Source organism: Pseudopodoces humilis, chromosome 1, assembly GCF_049639895.1.
Source record: "Pseudopodoces humilis isolate 2021_Gansu_Grassland_sample_001 chromosome 1, ASM4963989v1, whole genome shotgun sequence".
Classification (NCBI taxonomy): domain Eukaryota; kingdom Metazoa; phylum Chordata; class Aves; order Passeriformes; family Paridae; genus Pseudopodoces; species Pseudopodoces humilis.
Window position 1 is genome coordinate 116554828 of NC_142200.1, and position 16840 is coordinate 116571667.

Consider the following 16840-nt stretch of genomic DNA (forward strand, 5'->3'; position numbering starts at 1 on the left):
AAATGAGTAATGTAAAATGAGTAAAAAACAAAATTTGACTATGTCTATATTAAATACACACTGGTAATACTCCAAGTATGAAGCACTTCAATTCAGTCAAGCCAAATATCGTTTATTTCATTTCTGGTAGAGCTCTTTGATTTAAAAACAAATGAAACACTTTTCAAAAGACTTATAAATAACATTAAAAATTCTTAAATGTAAGGAAAATACTGCATGGCATTTGATAAGGTTACCATACCTTGCAGGTATACTCCTACATAGACTCAACTCAAAACACTTACAAAGATGCTGTAAATGATTTGCATACACAGATTTGTTCTTTACAAGAAAAAAAATCCAAGAAATAAGTTTATATTATAATTCAAATATTTCTTCCTCCATGGTGTAGGTTAAATGGTAATAAAGGAAACGAAAAATCCTAGGTAAAGTATTTAGGATGTAACTATTCATTTCCACATATAAATATTTAATTTGCTTATACAGCTGCTACTCTTGGCCAAATCTTTGAAGGCAACAGCTTTAATTTTTTACAGCATTAAATATGTTTCTTAATATTTTTATTTTATATTATATTCCCTAAACAGTCAGCTACTTCAGCCTCCCAACAATTTCCTCTTAAAACTAATTTTATCAGAAAAAAAGATTGGGAAAAGAGTCTGGCTATCAGACCATATCAACAATAAATCAAATCCATCGTGTTAGAGAAGCAGTAGAAGTCACTATACTTGTAAATTCTCATATATTTTGCTTACAAAACACTCTTCACACAAAGATTTAAAATGAACCTTATTAAACTAATGCTTAGCATACCTCTGTATTTTCTAAAAATCACTACTAACTGCAAAAACAGAGTCTTTGCAGGAACAAAGATTAGATGCTGAAGCACTTCCTAACATTTTCCACTGAAAAAATATTACACCATAACTAGAAAATCACAATTTCTTGGCATATTCAAAGAATATTTTGCTGCAGATTTAAGATGCTGAAGGCAAGAATTATTTGCATTCAGTATATTCAGATAATTACTGGACAAAAGAATACAGTACCTTAATTAGTTGTTTAGTATTTTTTAATTACTTCAACTTCTTTGGCACTGTGCACTATCTCTGTAGTAAGTGGAAATGTCCCTCAGACACAGACAGACAAGTATGTACTGCCTCTGCTTAGGTAGTTAACAATTATTTTGGTGCCTGGTGCCCTATTAGTCTTGAAAAATAGTAAAGACAAATTGCTTACTTAAGAGAACCTTTTAATTCCAACATCCCAAACAACAGTGGCATCACAGCCTGCTAACACTATCCTTTCTGCATCCCTTCCTTTATATTAGTATTTAGTCTTCCAATCCAAACTCACACAGTCCCATATGCAATCACTGTTACTCAGTTTTCCATGTAAGAGACTTTCTTTAATGCCAGGGAGCCACTGAGGACTTAAGATGCTCACTAAATTCTTCAAGAAACACCATCAGAAGAGATCCAAAGTAGTTGCAGTACCAAGCTTATTTCAGTGTGAAGCTGAAAAGAGGACACATGTAACATCTATGCTACAACTTTGTTACTTCCAAGGGTTAAGTACCCAGCTCCACCCTTCCAAATACCTTCAAGAACAATTCTGCCTAAATACCAAAGTCAACAAAAAGAATATCAACTGACAAAACTCATAAAATCCACACCAAAACTTTTTCTGTTCCTCCAAAACAACACTTCTACAAAAAGCACAGAGAACCAGACCTTCACATATTAAAACAGTTGATCTGGAAAACTGACTCATGGTATTCCACCCCCAGTGTACAGAAAACTTTATTTCACAAAGACACTCCTCTGTGAAGACAGACTATATTTCTGAACAGGGGTCAAGTTCAGCCTCTACATGTATGAGAATGAGTTAAGACTGTCAATAAAGGGCATACACAGAGGTACAAAGGAGAGGATTTTTTTCCACAGACTGCTGTTTCCATTTAGCAGACTTGATACTCAAGAGAGACCAAAGAGATTTTATGGAAAAGTTTCTGATTTTAGTGAATGTTAGAATGCAGACTTAATAAATATATTGATTTATGGTTCATTGTAACTTCTCCCAGTGTTCAGATCTGGCTGAGCCCACATTGTTCACTGGCAATAGTAATGAATCTCTTACACTTCCACGGAAATCTATCTTCTTTCTTTGCTAGCATTACATTAACAGGAGGGAGGAAAAAAGGCTTCATGTGAAGAGGCAAACTCAAGAGAGTAATGCAAAAGTCTGTGCTGGTCAAGTATTTGCCCTAGCACCAGTGAGTGAGATCATTAAGAAGTATGTGAGATGCCTCCTAGAAATCATCCACCCATTTGCAAAATATATCAGATTCACAAAAAAACCAATACCATCCAACATATTACAGGGAGCTATGTATGAGAAGCAATAAAAGAAAAATGTGGCATATGCCTGAATAACTATGGTGAAAAAGATTTGAGCATAAAGAAAAATGATTCATCAGCTATTCACTAATACTGTTTAAGTTGATCTAAGTGCAGTTCTTTGCTTCTCCTCCTCCCCAGTAGAATGCTTCAAGAATATTCAAGGCACAGGAGAGAAACAGGTTTACAGAGCCAGGGAGTACATGCAATGACAGTATAATCTCAGCTGCTGTGGAGCTGCACCTGGAGAGGCTTAGTGGAGTTATTTGAGGAGGAAGGACAAATAGGAAGAAAAAATACAGAAAAAAAGGAGTAGACAGGACAAAGAGCAAACAAGAAAACAAGATAAAAATGATGGACAGAATACAGAAAATTTAGAAATATAAATAAAGGGAATAACTTGAATGTGCCCTTTTTTTCCTTAACTATAAGCAAAAGCCTGTTATGCTAATAAACATTGAAAATTAGGTTGTGACAAGTGTGGAGAGAAGAGTTAAAACAATTTGAAAACTGGCTTATCAAAAAGTGAGAGCACAGAGAAAACAAGGAAGAGCAGGTATTTCAAAAGCATGCAGAATGGCTGAGAGGGGTCTCCGGTACTGTTTTAGCCACAGCAGGTGACATTGGAGTTTATGTGGTAGTGATAAATATTATACATTACTTTCTTTAGAAAAGAAATAGATTGACAGTGAACCTCATGGAAAATATAGCAATGAATCCAATTCTAAGATGTAACTTGAAGATCAGCATGTCCTATTCATGGCAGTCAAAAAAATTAAATATGCTCAGGTGCAAAATGTCCAATGATAACAGAGAGAGAGGCATTCCTTCACTCCCTATTTACAAAACAGTAGTTTAAATGCAATGGCTTCTTCTAACCAAGAGTCAGGACCTGCTGATGACAGGCAGTATTTCAGAAGACATGGATTATCAAGTTCTGCTGAACTCCACAGTACCCAAACCATGAAAACCATGAATTCATTTTCAAGTCAGGCATAACTGCAGAAATATTGGGAACCTAGTCATTGCCTTTCATAGTTCAAATAAAACCCAAATTGCCTACCTGTATACCAAGTCAAAAGAGCTCCTCAACAGTTAAGTATATAAATTTCTTTTGCTCTGTTAGTGGATTATCTAATCTGCCAGAATATTACATTTTCTTATGTTTTATTTTGGCGAACCTGAGTCAAAAACCAACTTAGAATACAAATAACCTGAACAAATAGTAAAAAAAAAAAAAAAAAAATCAACAGTAAGAGTTACAACTATACCAACAAAATTGATTTCATTCCTTTAATTTTCAACTACCAGAAGTATTTCAAGTATTTGTATGGTCATCACTTTAGCATTTTTCTGCATGCAGATCAGATCAACTTTTTTCCAACATATACTGCGTACTGTGTTCATCTTTAATGGCATCCAGAATGGCTCGATATTTTCTTTCTTGAAACCATATCCTGTTACTCTCACTGCTGAAGGGCTGCTTTGAAGTTCATGTTAGAAAATATACTCCTTCTATGTCATTCATTACTTGCATTATTAAATAAAGTCAGTCACTGTATAGATGGGATAAATAAGACAGACTCTGCTCCAACAACTTAGAATCAAAGTATGAGGAAGAAAGAGAACAGATGGATAAAGGAAGAGTGGGGAGTACAAGGAAGCAATGAAAACTATATTGGTTAAGGTGGTAGGAGGACATGTGTCAATCTAGCTATATTTGTCAGATAATTTTAAAAACAAATTCAAAGGAAGTAGCCTGGTGGATGTTTACAGAGAGCCTGTGGGACAACATGATAGAAAGCATGACAAGGGCTGAAAATCCATCAGGCACTGGAAATTCTTGCTACCAAATGAGCAAACACAAGAAAAGTGAAAGCAGCTAAGTCCTGACGCACAATAGGAAAAAAGCATAAAAATCCATCCAGGGACAGACATCATCAAAACGACAGCCAGGAAAATGACGTGCATAAGGAAAAACTATGATGGCCAAATGCAGAGAAAGGACAGCGTAGCTGAGATCCCAGAAAACAAGAATCTGAACAAGAATTCTGGCTGCACAGATGCCATGGGATGGCTATGCCTCTAAAATCATATGGAAAGAAATATGTGTGCTTTTTATGAATCTGAATTCTTAAAAATTAATTCATTCTTAGTTTCAGCAAACAGTGCTGAAATACACATTTATGCATCATATTAACACTAAACTTACACTGCTAGAACTCTATACAATAACTTAATTTTCTGAATTAAAATAGAAACCTCAGAGACCATTCCTTGCAGGTATTGTCAAGGCTATCTTTTCCCCTAAACTTATAAATTAACCCTTAATGATTTTATATTTCCCAGGATTATAAAATCTTAGAATGGCTTGGGGGTCGAAGGGACCTTAAAGATCATCTAGATCCAAACCCTCTGCTATGTGCAGGAACACCTTCCACCACTCTAGGTTGCTCTAAAATCCTACTGTCATATCTACATTTGATTAAGTTCAGTAGTTCTTTATCACCAGCAAGCTGTGTTTGGTAATTATCGCTCCTCATAACTTAATGAATATTTGGAATATTCTTCTGAGCTTCCACTGCTGAACACCAAAATGAATTCCTAAATCATGGTTCTCTCTTTTAACCAAGGATGAGCTCAGGCAGTGTTCGAATTATAAAGCAAAAAAATTCAATGGAAGATTCAAAAGAGGAGTTCAGGAATTATGTGATTTGAGTACAAAGGAGTAAATGGGGTAAGGTGACCTGGACATTCAAATTCTTTAGCAAAAATACAGGAGCATTTTAGGACTCTAAGGGATTCAGGGAATGGACCAGATTATATTCAAATTCCCTTTAGCAACTAGATTCTATTTTCTTGCAGCATCTTTAACTGACTTAATAGCAACAAAATAAATGGCACTGCAGTCATCTTCAAGTTATTTTTAATAACTTTTTTTTTAATTCTGAAAGGAAGAAAAGTACAGTGGGAAGAAAAGCAGTATCATGTTTCTGTATCTTTTCAATATTCATGTATCTAAAATACTTTCAATAACTATTTAACTAAGAACTGAATGTGTTGAGCTGAAATTAATATGCTGATATGAAGAAAACATAGGGTTTAATTTTAAAGAAACAAAATGAGGAGAAATGTTCATAGTTAAATGCTCTCAGAGAATATTAATAGCAAAGAACCTGAATTCTGAAAACAGCCACATCAGTAATTGCATCTTTGCATATCCAAAAGGCTATCAACCAAGGAAATAATACTGCATTTATTTTCAAATTAGGTCTGAATTCTATAGGAGGCCAAAAGTCTTATTATTAAACTTGAGATAGAAAACAGTCAATAGAATGAATCCACTTTGCCTATTTAACAATATTCTCTCTTAAGCCTGGTTATGACAATAAAAATCTATTATTTATTGGCAGCTTGTGTACTTCTTTTCTTAGCAGATTTTTCACTTGTTGAGCCACAGAACAAAAAAGCCCAGACAAAGGCATGATTTTGCTTTTTCCTTATCAAGAAAATACATAGGAAAACGTATAATCTTTCACTCATAATTAGAGTAGCATCTACTGAGATCATGAGATCAATCAGTCATAAGATAATCTTCAAAACCCATTGATACTAAAAGGTAATTCAGTTCAGCTCATTTATCTTAAAAAATGCCTTGACCCTGCAGGGCTAAAGCTGCCCTAAATAGCAGGATCTATTACATAATCCATACTTAGGCTTATGTCACCGTGCTGGAGGGTTCTCATTTGAAGGAGATCAAAATCTCCACTATTTAGTACAGGCTTTTAGTCTTTAGCATTCTTAAACAAAGAATTTCTGGACCCAACTGTCCCCATTGTAAAATAAGGAAGTAGGACTCAAGAAAGTCAGACATATATAGAAGTTTACAGGAAGCCATATAAGCTAGTAGAAAGGAATCTTTACTGAACAGCAACAATTCTAAAACACAAAAATTTGGGCAAAACCAAGAATCTAAACTGCTTAAGACAGTTTAGTGGTGACACTAAAAAATAAAGGCTCACTATCACCACATAAATGGGAGATGGTTTAAGAAACAAGCACGCACGTTTACCAGGCAATGGCCTTACGACAGCACGATATATTTTGTTTTATTTTTTATAAAATTTATAAAATTTCTATAAAATTTTTATATTATATATGTTTTTTTTTATTTTTACTGCTGTGGTTTAACCCCAGCCAGCAACTGAGTACTGCACATTTTCTTACTCCGCCTGGGTGGGATGGGGGAGAGAATCGGAAGAGTAAAAGTGAGAAAACTTGTGGGTTGAGATAAAGACAGTTTATTGGGTAAAGCAAAAGCCATGCACACAAGCAAAGCAAAACATCATCCTGTGTAAGCACTGCTCAGCAGTAACAAAAACGTCTCTGCATTATCAGCCCCATTTTAAAGCAGAACTCTATAACATAGTCCCATACCTGCTACTAGGAAGAAAAATAACTATCCCAGCCAAAACCACCACAGTATTTTAGGTGAATCTTTGCATCTATCAATAAGATATGTGAAATATTTTGTCACTCATGGTATTTATGTTTAGTAATTTATGTTTGGTATTTATGTTTGACAACTTCAAGTAAATAGGGCAACTTAAAATTTTCAGGTATTTTGTCAGTTCTATGGTTTGACTAAAGTTCACAATGTCTGAGAAGTGTATGTTGTGAATCAAGGGGTGATCTAGAAATTCTGACTGGGTAAGCATTCCTTGCTGCTGATCTGAGATGGAAGCCACTGTTAATAGAAGAGAGTTTGTAAAGGAAGGCTGAGGGTGTAAGACTATAACTTTTTTCTTTTTGGGGAAAAAGAACAAAACAAAGAGACTGGAATTTGTAGGAGAGCAGAGAAGCAAATCAAAGAATGGAAGAAAATCATGGAAGACAATGGGAGCTGCAGGATGCTGAATATCAGGTAGATAAAAATGTATTTGTATATAAAAAGCTTTTGTTCCAATTAAGCCATGCAAAACATGGCTGTAAATGCTTTGGCTGACTATTTGGCAGCATTCCTGTTTCTGATGCAAAATGTGATGCATCACTTTGAGCAAATTTGTAACATTATTTATAAAACAGTTGAAAAGTCAAAAGAAAACAAGCATATTTAAACAAGGTCAGACATGCTATCAAAACAAGCAGGAAACCTTCAAAACTCAGTTGCTTCCAAATGAGAAAACTGTTACAAAACATCATGTAAAAAAGGGTCTGTTTGTGAAGGGATCAAGAAGCAGTTAGACCATCTATTTCAACTACATATCAGACCCAGGAAACCTTTCAGAGAACTTGTGGGAACAACACAGAACCAGAGGGCATCCACCCAACAGATCTAGAGAAATACAGGAACCAGACATCTGAACTACTGTCACATAATTATCAGAAGGCAATGTTCAGAAAATTCAAGCTTCACCAAGGCTCTTCAAGATATTGGGCTACTACAACAAAAAAAAGGAAAGTTCTCACAGAGAGAAAGAGGAGGAAATGGTTAAAAAATCTCAGTGTGAAGAAAGATCATTCTCTTTGTTTCCTGTAATTTTGTGTTTTCATTTGTGGAAATTACTATACTGACCAGCTACTGTCCATGTGTAAAATACTTGCAATTTCCAAATTCAAGATGCAATTCTATGAATCTTTGATTTCTATGATTAGAAATGTCTTTTCACTCTTACTGGATCTGCCTAATTTACAGTTATCTCATTTTTGTATGAGGTTTTTTTGTTGTTTAGTTGTTTGATTTTGGGTTTTGGGCATCTTTTTTTGGCTGCAGTTGAATATTGATTATAAGTTTTGGAAAATAAATAAAAAAAAAAACGCATTAAGTTCTGTATCTTTTTTTAAAGTAGCTTCTACTTACCTGCTTTCTGACACTGTACTATCTTCTCATATAAGTTATCTGTATTTTCAACCAGAGTCCTGATGGTGTGAATCATCTGTAGAGAAAATAAATTAAAATATACAGAATATCAGTAGAATTAAATTTTTGCTTAACATTTTTCATCTGCAAATGCTGCTTAAAACTGAACTCAAATTGATAAACTAATATTTATCATTAACATAATGAATACACTTATTTTCCTGGTCATAATGAGGCAGAGAAGTGCCCTAAACATAGCATAAAGGCAAAAAAATACAAATATTTTAGGCTGGGATCTGTGAACGCTGAAGCAAAACGTCTACTCCATAGCTCACTGCCTATCAAAGCAACTGGAAATCATAAAACCAGGCAATTCACTTTTGGTGGCTTGGGTGAGATAACATGGATGCAATTTTCCTCTTCCTCATTCACGCCAACATTCAGAATGATGGTCACTCATGACCCAGTGCATCCTTTTTTCCTAGGCATCATTCCATTGCTTTTCCAGATTTTTTCCTCTACATTTTCCCTTTTGTGGCTTGACCTGCACATATGTATGAGACAATGCTTTACAGAGGAAAACAAATCACTTGAGGCTGGTAGTGGAGGATAAGGAAAATAAATTATTCCTTTAGCTGATCTTTCTAAACAAAAAGCCTTTCAGGGAAGCCCAGCTGAATTCCAGTTACTAAGATGGAACTGCGCAGAATTTTCAGCCTAGGGTATGTACTGACAAGTAACAACTCTGCTTCACACCTTACCCACTGACATCTCTGGTATCCACTCAAGCAGACAATCTTCTCTCCACTAAAACAGTGACTAAATTTTTGACATGTTACTTATGTGGGTGTTCATGTGGAACTTGCTTTTCCTTAGGAGACCACAATTCGCTTTTATGAGGAGGAACATTCCATGTTAGAGGGAAAAAAAGCCCAAACCTCTCTAACACTCTTCCTCAGAGAAGAATTACTGTAAGAGGCATGACTTCTACACACATATTAGAAGAAGCCTTCTCCAGCTGAATGACATTGCGGCTGTTTTTCTGAACATTGCTCCAAGTAAGGCATAAATCAATTTTGAGAAGCAGGCAAGCAAATCTCAGATTTTTGATCATGATAAGTGTGCAAGCAAGTGAGGAGAAAAAACACCTGCACAGACAAACTACTCTACAGGCTTCTATAACTGTCAGCTGCACAAAAACCTGGTTTAAACAAATGACAAAGCACTTAAAAATAATTCCAGTTCTATTTCTATTATTTCAGCTTGAACCAATAAAGAAAATGATGCAAACCCTGAAATTTTTAGCTCATGCTACACACAAACAGCATGTGAATAAGAAACTTTAGCGTATGTGGAGATGATCCTATTGGATAATTTAATTTAATCCTCATATCCCAATTAATCTCTGTTTAAACTATCTACTTAACCTGATTTATATTATGTCAGTTGTCAGGTTTGTTTTAAATAAATGTAAATTATAATATATGAAGTAAAAACCTGATCAGGTTGCTAAGCTGCAAGTGAAAAACTTCAGCTTATCTCATTTTTAACTGGAATGTTCTTTGAATATAAATATCAACTTTCACTCAAGCAAAAACTACCTATAAATAGCATTATGGTGATTACTATTTAAGTGTAACAAATTGAAGACAATTTAAATAAGAGAATACTATATTTCACCCACATAGGGAATGCTGCAAACTGACTATTCCTTATCAGCCAAGGAGAAAGCCCTGTTCCACTGTGTTTCATTACTATTCACTCTCTAAAACAGAGCTCACAAATTGAAATAAGATCACTATAAATTTGCTTGACAGACAAGGATTTACCTGTTTCAATATGTATGTCACGTAACATATTTGTTTTTGCAAGGAACTTAAAACTGAGAGAACCAAAATACAGCTGATGTCAGCTGTATACTTCCAATAGCCGATGTTATTTTGCTAACTAGCTGAAAGGAAACTGTAAAGCAGGCTTTTCAGAATTCAAAATCACCTTGAAACATGAACTGCTGAGCATGTATGACTCTTGGACTTTTCTGGGATGCTAATACACCATAATAAGGACTAGAGAGGGATTGTCCATCAATATGAGTCCTTTCACTTGAGCACTCTTTTGAGTGGAGTTCATAAAAAAAGAGGACAACTGTTCAAGGTATTTGTTTTGAAGCAATTGTAACAAATATTACAACTGCCCTACTCTGTTTCCCTAACCCCATGTGTATAATGTAATTTCTAAATCATCTCAGTTAGGTCCTATTCCAGACACAGAACATATCTATCTGCTCTGCTTCCTTCATATGCCCTACATGAACATCACATAATTTAGAAGCAGTGAAGAACAAGTCTTAGTTGATTGGAAAGCTTACTCTGAGACACTACACTGATTTTCAGAAATAAGAGAATTCTAAGATGAATAAAAATACTTATATTACTGCTTTTTTGATTACTTTCTGTATTGACAAAACAAAGTTTTACTAGTTCTGCAGAGGAAAGGAAACGAAACTAATCGCTGTATTAATGTTCTTTCATCATGGTCAGGCTAACACTGAAGAATTTATAATAACATGCCAATTTCATATTTCACAGCTCCAGCATGGAAAGCTGCTAAATACCCTCAGATCAAAGGGAATGCCCTCTGCAAATTCTGAAGAAAAATGGCAACGCATTTCATGTGGCAGAAATTATTCTAATATCCACTTTTATATTATCAATACCAGTAACAGTTACTCTCATTATCTTTGGTTTCTAAAATACATACAAAGTTGTATTTAAGATTAACAGCCCTGCAGAGCAAAACTGGCTGAGCTAGCAATAATTCAGGAATTGACTGCCACTACCATTCCATCAGTACTATGGAACACCCCAATTTTCAAATGTCCTTCCCTAAGAAAACAATGGAGTAGTATGCTGTGTGCACAAGTAGGTGTCACCTTCTAATTGTGCTTGATTAATAAAGCAATAGTATTAGTTCATTCTAATTTTATTTTTACATTGCTCTTCACCACACAATCACCTTTTAGTATGTATCCAGCTATTTGTTAAATTTCTCTATGGGGTGTTTGAACATATGAATTCTTTCTAGTGTTCAAGCCAAAATTATAACCTCATGAAAACACTCATGTAGACATTCACAGAGACTGAAAGACTTTTGGTAGACACAGCATATGGAACAACTATGTATAAATGGCTATATTTAAACAGAAAATTAGCCTAATCCAAATTATACTGGTATGTATATGTGTGATTGATATAAAAGTGAAATAGAAAATGATGAGCAAACAGGAGCTTCAGTATGAAAAACACTATATCTGCAGCAGAGTAAGACATTGAAATCTCAAGGGAAATTAGAGGTGGAAACTGAGGAGAAAGACCAGGTAGAATGTGCTCTACACTAGAATGTGCTCTACACTTCTAGAATATTATCAGTGGCAAATCTGGAAAGAGAAATTCAAACAAATGTATTAGGGAACAACCAGTTACCACCTGATCATTAAAAATGTATTGCAAATAACACATGTGTATTCAAGAAAAGAACACGTTACATAAGTTTAGTAAGCTATGTTTTCTAGTAAGCCTTTCACAATACCAATTCACATTCCTAACCTATGTTGCCTTTTTTCTAGAAGCAAAGATTCAAAATATCCAAAAATGTATTTTAAATATAGAACTTAAAAGATATAATGCTGAAATTGCTCCAACTCTCCCTTCAACTCCCACCCCCACAACTATAACCCAATCTTAGCACGACCAGAGAACTTCTCAGGCACTCATTACAGACTGGACCATCTTACATTTTTTTGTTGGTCAATGGAAAATAGGAAATGTAAAATGGTATGCTTTATGTGCCTTGAAATCATCACATTTTTGCAGAGGTTGAGTTGACAGTTTGATCTATTTGTTATATTTTTCAAATTCTATTTGTTAAATCATGCAAGCATTATACCTAGTTACTCTAACAAATGGACAGATGTCAAGAAAGATATTTTTTTAATTAAATTATTATGAAGGGGGTTCAGAAATAAACAGTAAATGATTAGTCCAGAATTCTCAATAAGGATGGAGACCTGTATTATTATAGATATTGTTCCTACCTTAAAAAGCCAACAATGATGGTTAGAAATCCCAATTGTTGCTTCAAACTGATGGAACTGCACTGTTAACAGTCCATCACTTATGTGATGCTGTCCTCAGAAACCAAACTAAAAACTCATATACTAAAAAAAAAATCTATCGTCCTTCTCAGCAAAACAGAGCCCTCTCATTAAGATGGTTACTTAAAATTAAATATATACATGTCTAGACTACCCTTTAGGATGATTTTTTAATGTTCAAAGTTTGTTGTCTGATTTGTAAGTGCTATGAGTTAACACTATGTAGATCAATGCAAGTGCTCACATGTACACACACATGCATGTATTTGAAACCATTTATTTAATTTCAGCTGAATTTGAACAAAATCTATTTCTATTAGGCTCACACAGACAGGTCTTCTGGTAGAAGATAAAACATTCTGTTTATGCCCCCAACTTGGGGAAAATATGTAACCGAACTCAACTGTAAATATTTTAAATATCCCATTCAATATAGGCCTTGGGAAAGAAATCTTACAAAAACCCCAGGATTTATCCAATCCTCTGCATGTGAAACTGGTTGACAGCACACAAGGAGACATCAGCTACATTTTAAAATGGAAAATCAACTAATGATAAACTGTGTCTGGCTGATGAAACTCAGTGAGAGAAAACACCTTCACTGACAGAATTGCAACACCAAGGATGAATGCTATTTTTAGCAAGAAAAGCATACCACACATTTAGATTTCGAAATCTGTAAATGTGTTGCCAATACTGTTAGACCTACACTCCAACAGCAAAACTGAAACCATACTTACAGTAGGTGTAAATCAAATCTTCATTAAAATGGTGCTCACATTCTACTTTCATTCAAACCTCTGCATATTAGATATATTTCTGAAATCACAAACTATATCATTTCTAATAAATATATGTGTTTTCAGTATTCAGAAGCCAAACTGGAGCTCTTAACGACAGTAATAAACATGTAACTTGCACTTTCCAGACATTTCATTAAACCCAAGTTGGTACAAATAGCACCAATAGCAAACAACACTTCACAAAAATAGGAAAACCAAATAAAGGGCATCCCAAACTGCTAATAGCATCTGCACCACTTCAACTGATGTGTTACACAGTGAGAATCAGAAGCTGCTACCACTGCCCCAAGGAGTAACAGCAAGGAAAGGAACTCTGGTAGGCACTCTAATTATAAACTCTTTGCCCTCAAGAACCATTATAGGTAACGGGAAGTCAAACAAAATATGGTCAGTTCTAATTGAATGTCTGTATAAATTGTATCCAAGCAGTCCAGTATTCACTGTCAATGCACCAGAAGGCATCTTTGTTGTGGCACTGGAACAAGCAGAAGAACTATTCTTAGTCCTTCCAGTGACAACTGCCATGGTCAGTTTGCTCTACAGCTGCATAAGTTGTTTTAAACTATATGTGCTACCTTTTATTTTCTGCTGGAGAAGAATGGTGTTACAGCAAATAAGAAAGGAAATTACTGTAAAATGAGATTGCAAACCCATACAACTCAAATGAATTGTTCTAACACTGTGGACACCACACTGAAAGAATTCTGAAACATCCAACTTCTAACAGGACCACCATAAACAGAAATCGACTTCTACCAAGAAAAAAACAGGTTTCCTCTGCTCTGCCAAGACTGTCACCTCATTGTAGAAGGCTACAGATTTTTCCCTTTTGTAAACCCATGCTGAGTTTTTCCAGTCTCTTTCTTGCGAGGCCACAGCTGAAGCATTCATCCCAGTTTGGGGTTTTTCAGTACAAGAAATAGATGGACTACTGTCCAGCACAAAGCCACTGAGATTTAAGGAACTGGAGCATCCTTTGTATGAGGGGAGGCTGAGAGGGCTGGGACTGGTCAGCCTGGAGCAGAGAAGGTTTAGGGGGAATCTTGGGTGGTCAAACACTAGAAGAGGTTTCCCAGATTGACTGTGGAGTCTCCACCCTTGGTGATATTCAACAAACTAGACACAGTCCTGGGCAACCTGTTCGGTCTGATCCTGCTTTGAGCAAGGGGTTGAGGTTAGATGATCTCCAGAGGTGCCTTCCAACCTAAATGACTCCATATAAAAAAGAATTTTAGTGAAGTTAACATCTCCAGTCAAAAGAACTGAGCTGTCTCGCTCAAGACAACAATCAATAATAACTTCATTATAAATAAAAATTAGGTGTCGTTTTGCACAGGAAGTTCAAAAGTCTATAAACAAAAGCTGATCTTTCTCCTATCCAAATACAGTCCAAAGCATCAAGGTAAGAAAATTAAGCTTCTAGCTGCTACTTCTCTACAAACAAAGGACTCATCACATCAAACCAAATTTCCTTCAAAGCAGTAAGGTTTTTAGCAAATGTATTGTCTAAATTAGAAAATATTTCTTCAACTATGCAACAAAATAAGTTTAACACAGAAGCACAGTCATTGAAGTTAGAAGCGACCTCAGGTGGTCATCTGGCCCAAATTGCCTTGATCATGCAGGGCCACTTACCATGGCTGGCTGCCCAGGGCCATGTCCAGATGGCTTTTGAGTGTCTCCAAAGCTGGAGACTCCACAGTCTCTCTGGGCAACCTGTTCCTGTGTTCAGTCACCCTTACAGTCAAAAAGTGTTACCTGATGTTCTGATAGGGCCTCCTGTTTTTCCTTTCATGCCTTTTCTCCTGTCACTGGGCATCAATGAGAACAGCCCATCTCTGGCCTCTTTGCATCCTTCTCCTCAGGCATCTATATACATTGATGAGATCCCCCTCAGCCTTCTTTTCTTCAGACTAAACAGTTCCAGTTCTCCCAGCCTTTCCATGTAGGAGAGATGTTCCATCACCTTAGTGGCCCTTTGTTTGAGTCTTCAGCACATCCAGGCCTCCCTTGAGCCGGGACCAGACACAGCACTGCAGGTGTGGCCTCAGCAGCACTGAACAGACGGGAAGGATCACCTCCTCAAGCACAACTTATGATATAATCATGTTAATCAAGTATTATGTTTCTCCTTAGACTTTAAACCACTGTCCTCATCCAAAAAAAAAGCAGATGAACTTTTCCATTACTGAATTCACTGGCATAGTATGACAAAAATGTAATGCTGTACCTGACAGTGGCAGTTTATCCATTTAAGTGGGAAAAACATAGGAAGAGACTCATAGTTTAACTTTTTCAGCCTACCTTTCCTCTCCCACCTCTTTTTGAAATATTTTATAGTCTAGAAAACACATACATGGAAAACAGGCTTTTTCTTCAGAAAGAAGCAAGACAAGATTATGCCATAATACATTTCAGGATCAAAAGATAAAAAAAAACACTTAATAAAACTAATTCTAGTAGGCCTGAGAAAATATAGGACATAATCTGTTCATAATTCTGCAGTATCCCAAAATTAATTCATTTCCCCCAGTTTAAGAAAACTGACCAAAGAAACAAATGGTCCACAAATTCTCCATTAAAGAGTCTTCTATTTGTTCTTAGTTCCTCATGAGTCAAGTATATGAAAAAGACTAGGTTGAAGACAGAGTAAATAAAACAATCAGCAGCTCTCTTCCAAACTATGCACCCAGGGATAATAAAGTCTTTTAAATCCAACAGTCACTTCTTTTCACTTCCCAGATAATCTGGTTTTTGTAGCAAAATGATTTTCATAATTTTAAAACTAAAGATGATAGGATGAAAAACTATGTGAAAAGTGCACAGTAAGTAAGGACATGTATATGAAATGAAAATATCCTCTATGTGTATAAGAAGCAAAAATCTATCGTGTGTGAAAAAATTAATAGGGAGTTAATAGGTTATTTCTGAAATGAGAACTATCAGTAATAGTTCTAATAGCCACAGTTTTTTTTCACACAGATGGAATCAAAAAGACAAATACTAAATTTAAAATTTATCAAGAAAGAGAACTCCTATTGGAAATATGGAATACATATGAGAAGGTGCTATGCATTTGACCTATTTTTGTGCTCTCCCATAAACATTTCATTGGACTACATTAAAATAGGACAGAAAGCTACACGAGCTCCTCTTCCTAAGTAGCCGTATTATTTTATGCTCTTATGAGTACTGTGAGTCAGCCATTAAACATAATGGGATTAGTGAGAGGATACAAAAAGCTTCATCGTTCATGCTCTCAACAAGAAACACAGAAATCTTGACTTCAGAGAAGCATTAAATTGTCATTATCAGAGCTTTTCAATCAATGCAAAACAGCTCATACTTTACAACATTTGGCACTAGCCTTGAGTATCCAAAATTAGACATTTGTTTTGTGGACTGAAAAAGCCCAGCATAAACTAAGGTTATCATCTGCAGCTCTGTTTTTGGAAGCGTAATTGCAACCTTCATGCTGTTATAAAACAGGAAAATAAAATCTAATAATAAGCAGCACAACTCTTTCTGAAGAAACTGTCCAAGCTATTCACTATATTTTCCTTGAATGCTTTGTTTTCAGTTTTTGCAACAGACTAACAGCTACACAATCAGTAACTATTTCAAT

The 16840-nt window shown here is 35.5% G+C and overlaps 1 protein-coding gene across 1 annotated transcript in view; it reads right to left on the reverse strand.

The window, feature by feature from the left end:
* PLCL2 (phospholipase C like 2) overlaps window positions 1-16840 on the reverse strand; it is a 99305-nt gene that overhangs the window by 15685 nt on the left and 66780 nt on the right. The window contains exon 5 of the mRNA XM_005518933.3: window positions 8260-8335. Within this exon, the coding sequence (XP_005518990.2) occupies window positions 8260-8335 (76 nt within the window). The remainder of the gene's footprint in view (window positions 1-8259; window positions 8336-16840) is intronic.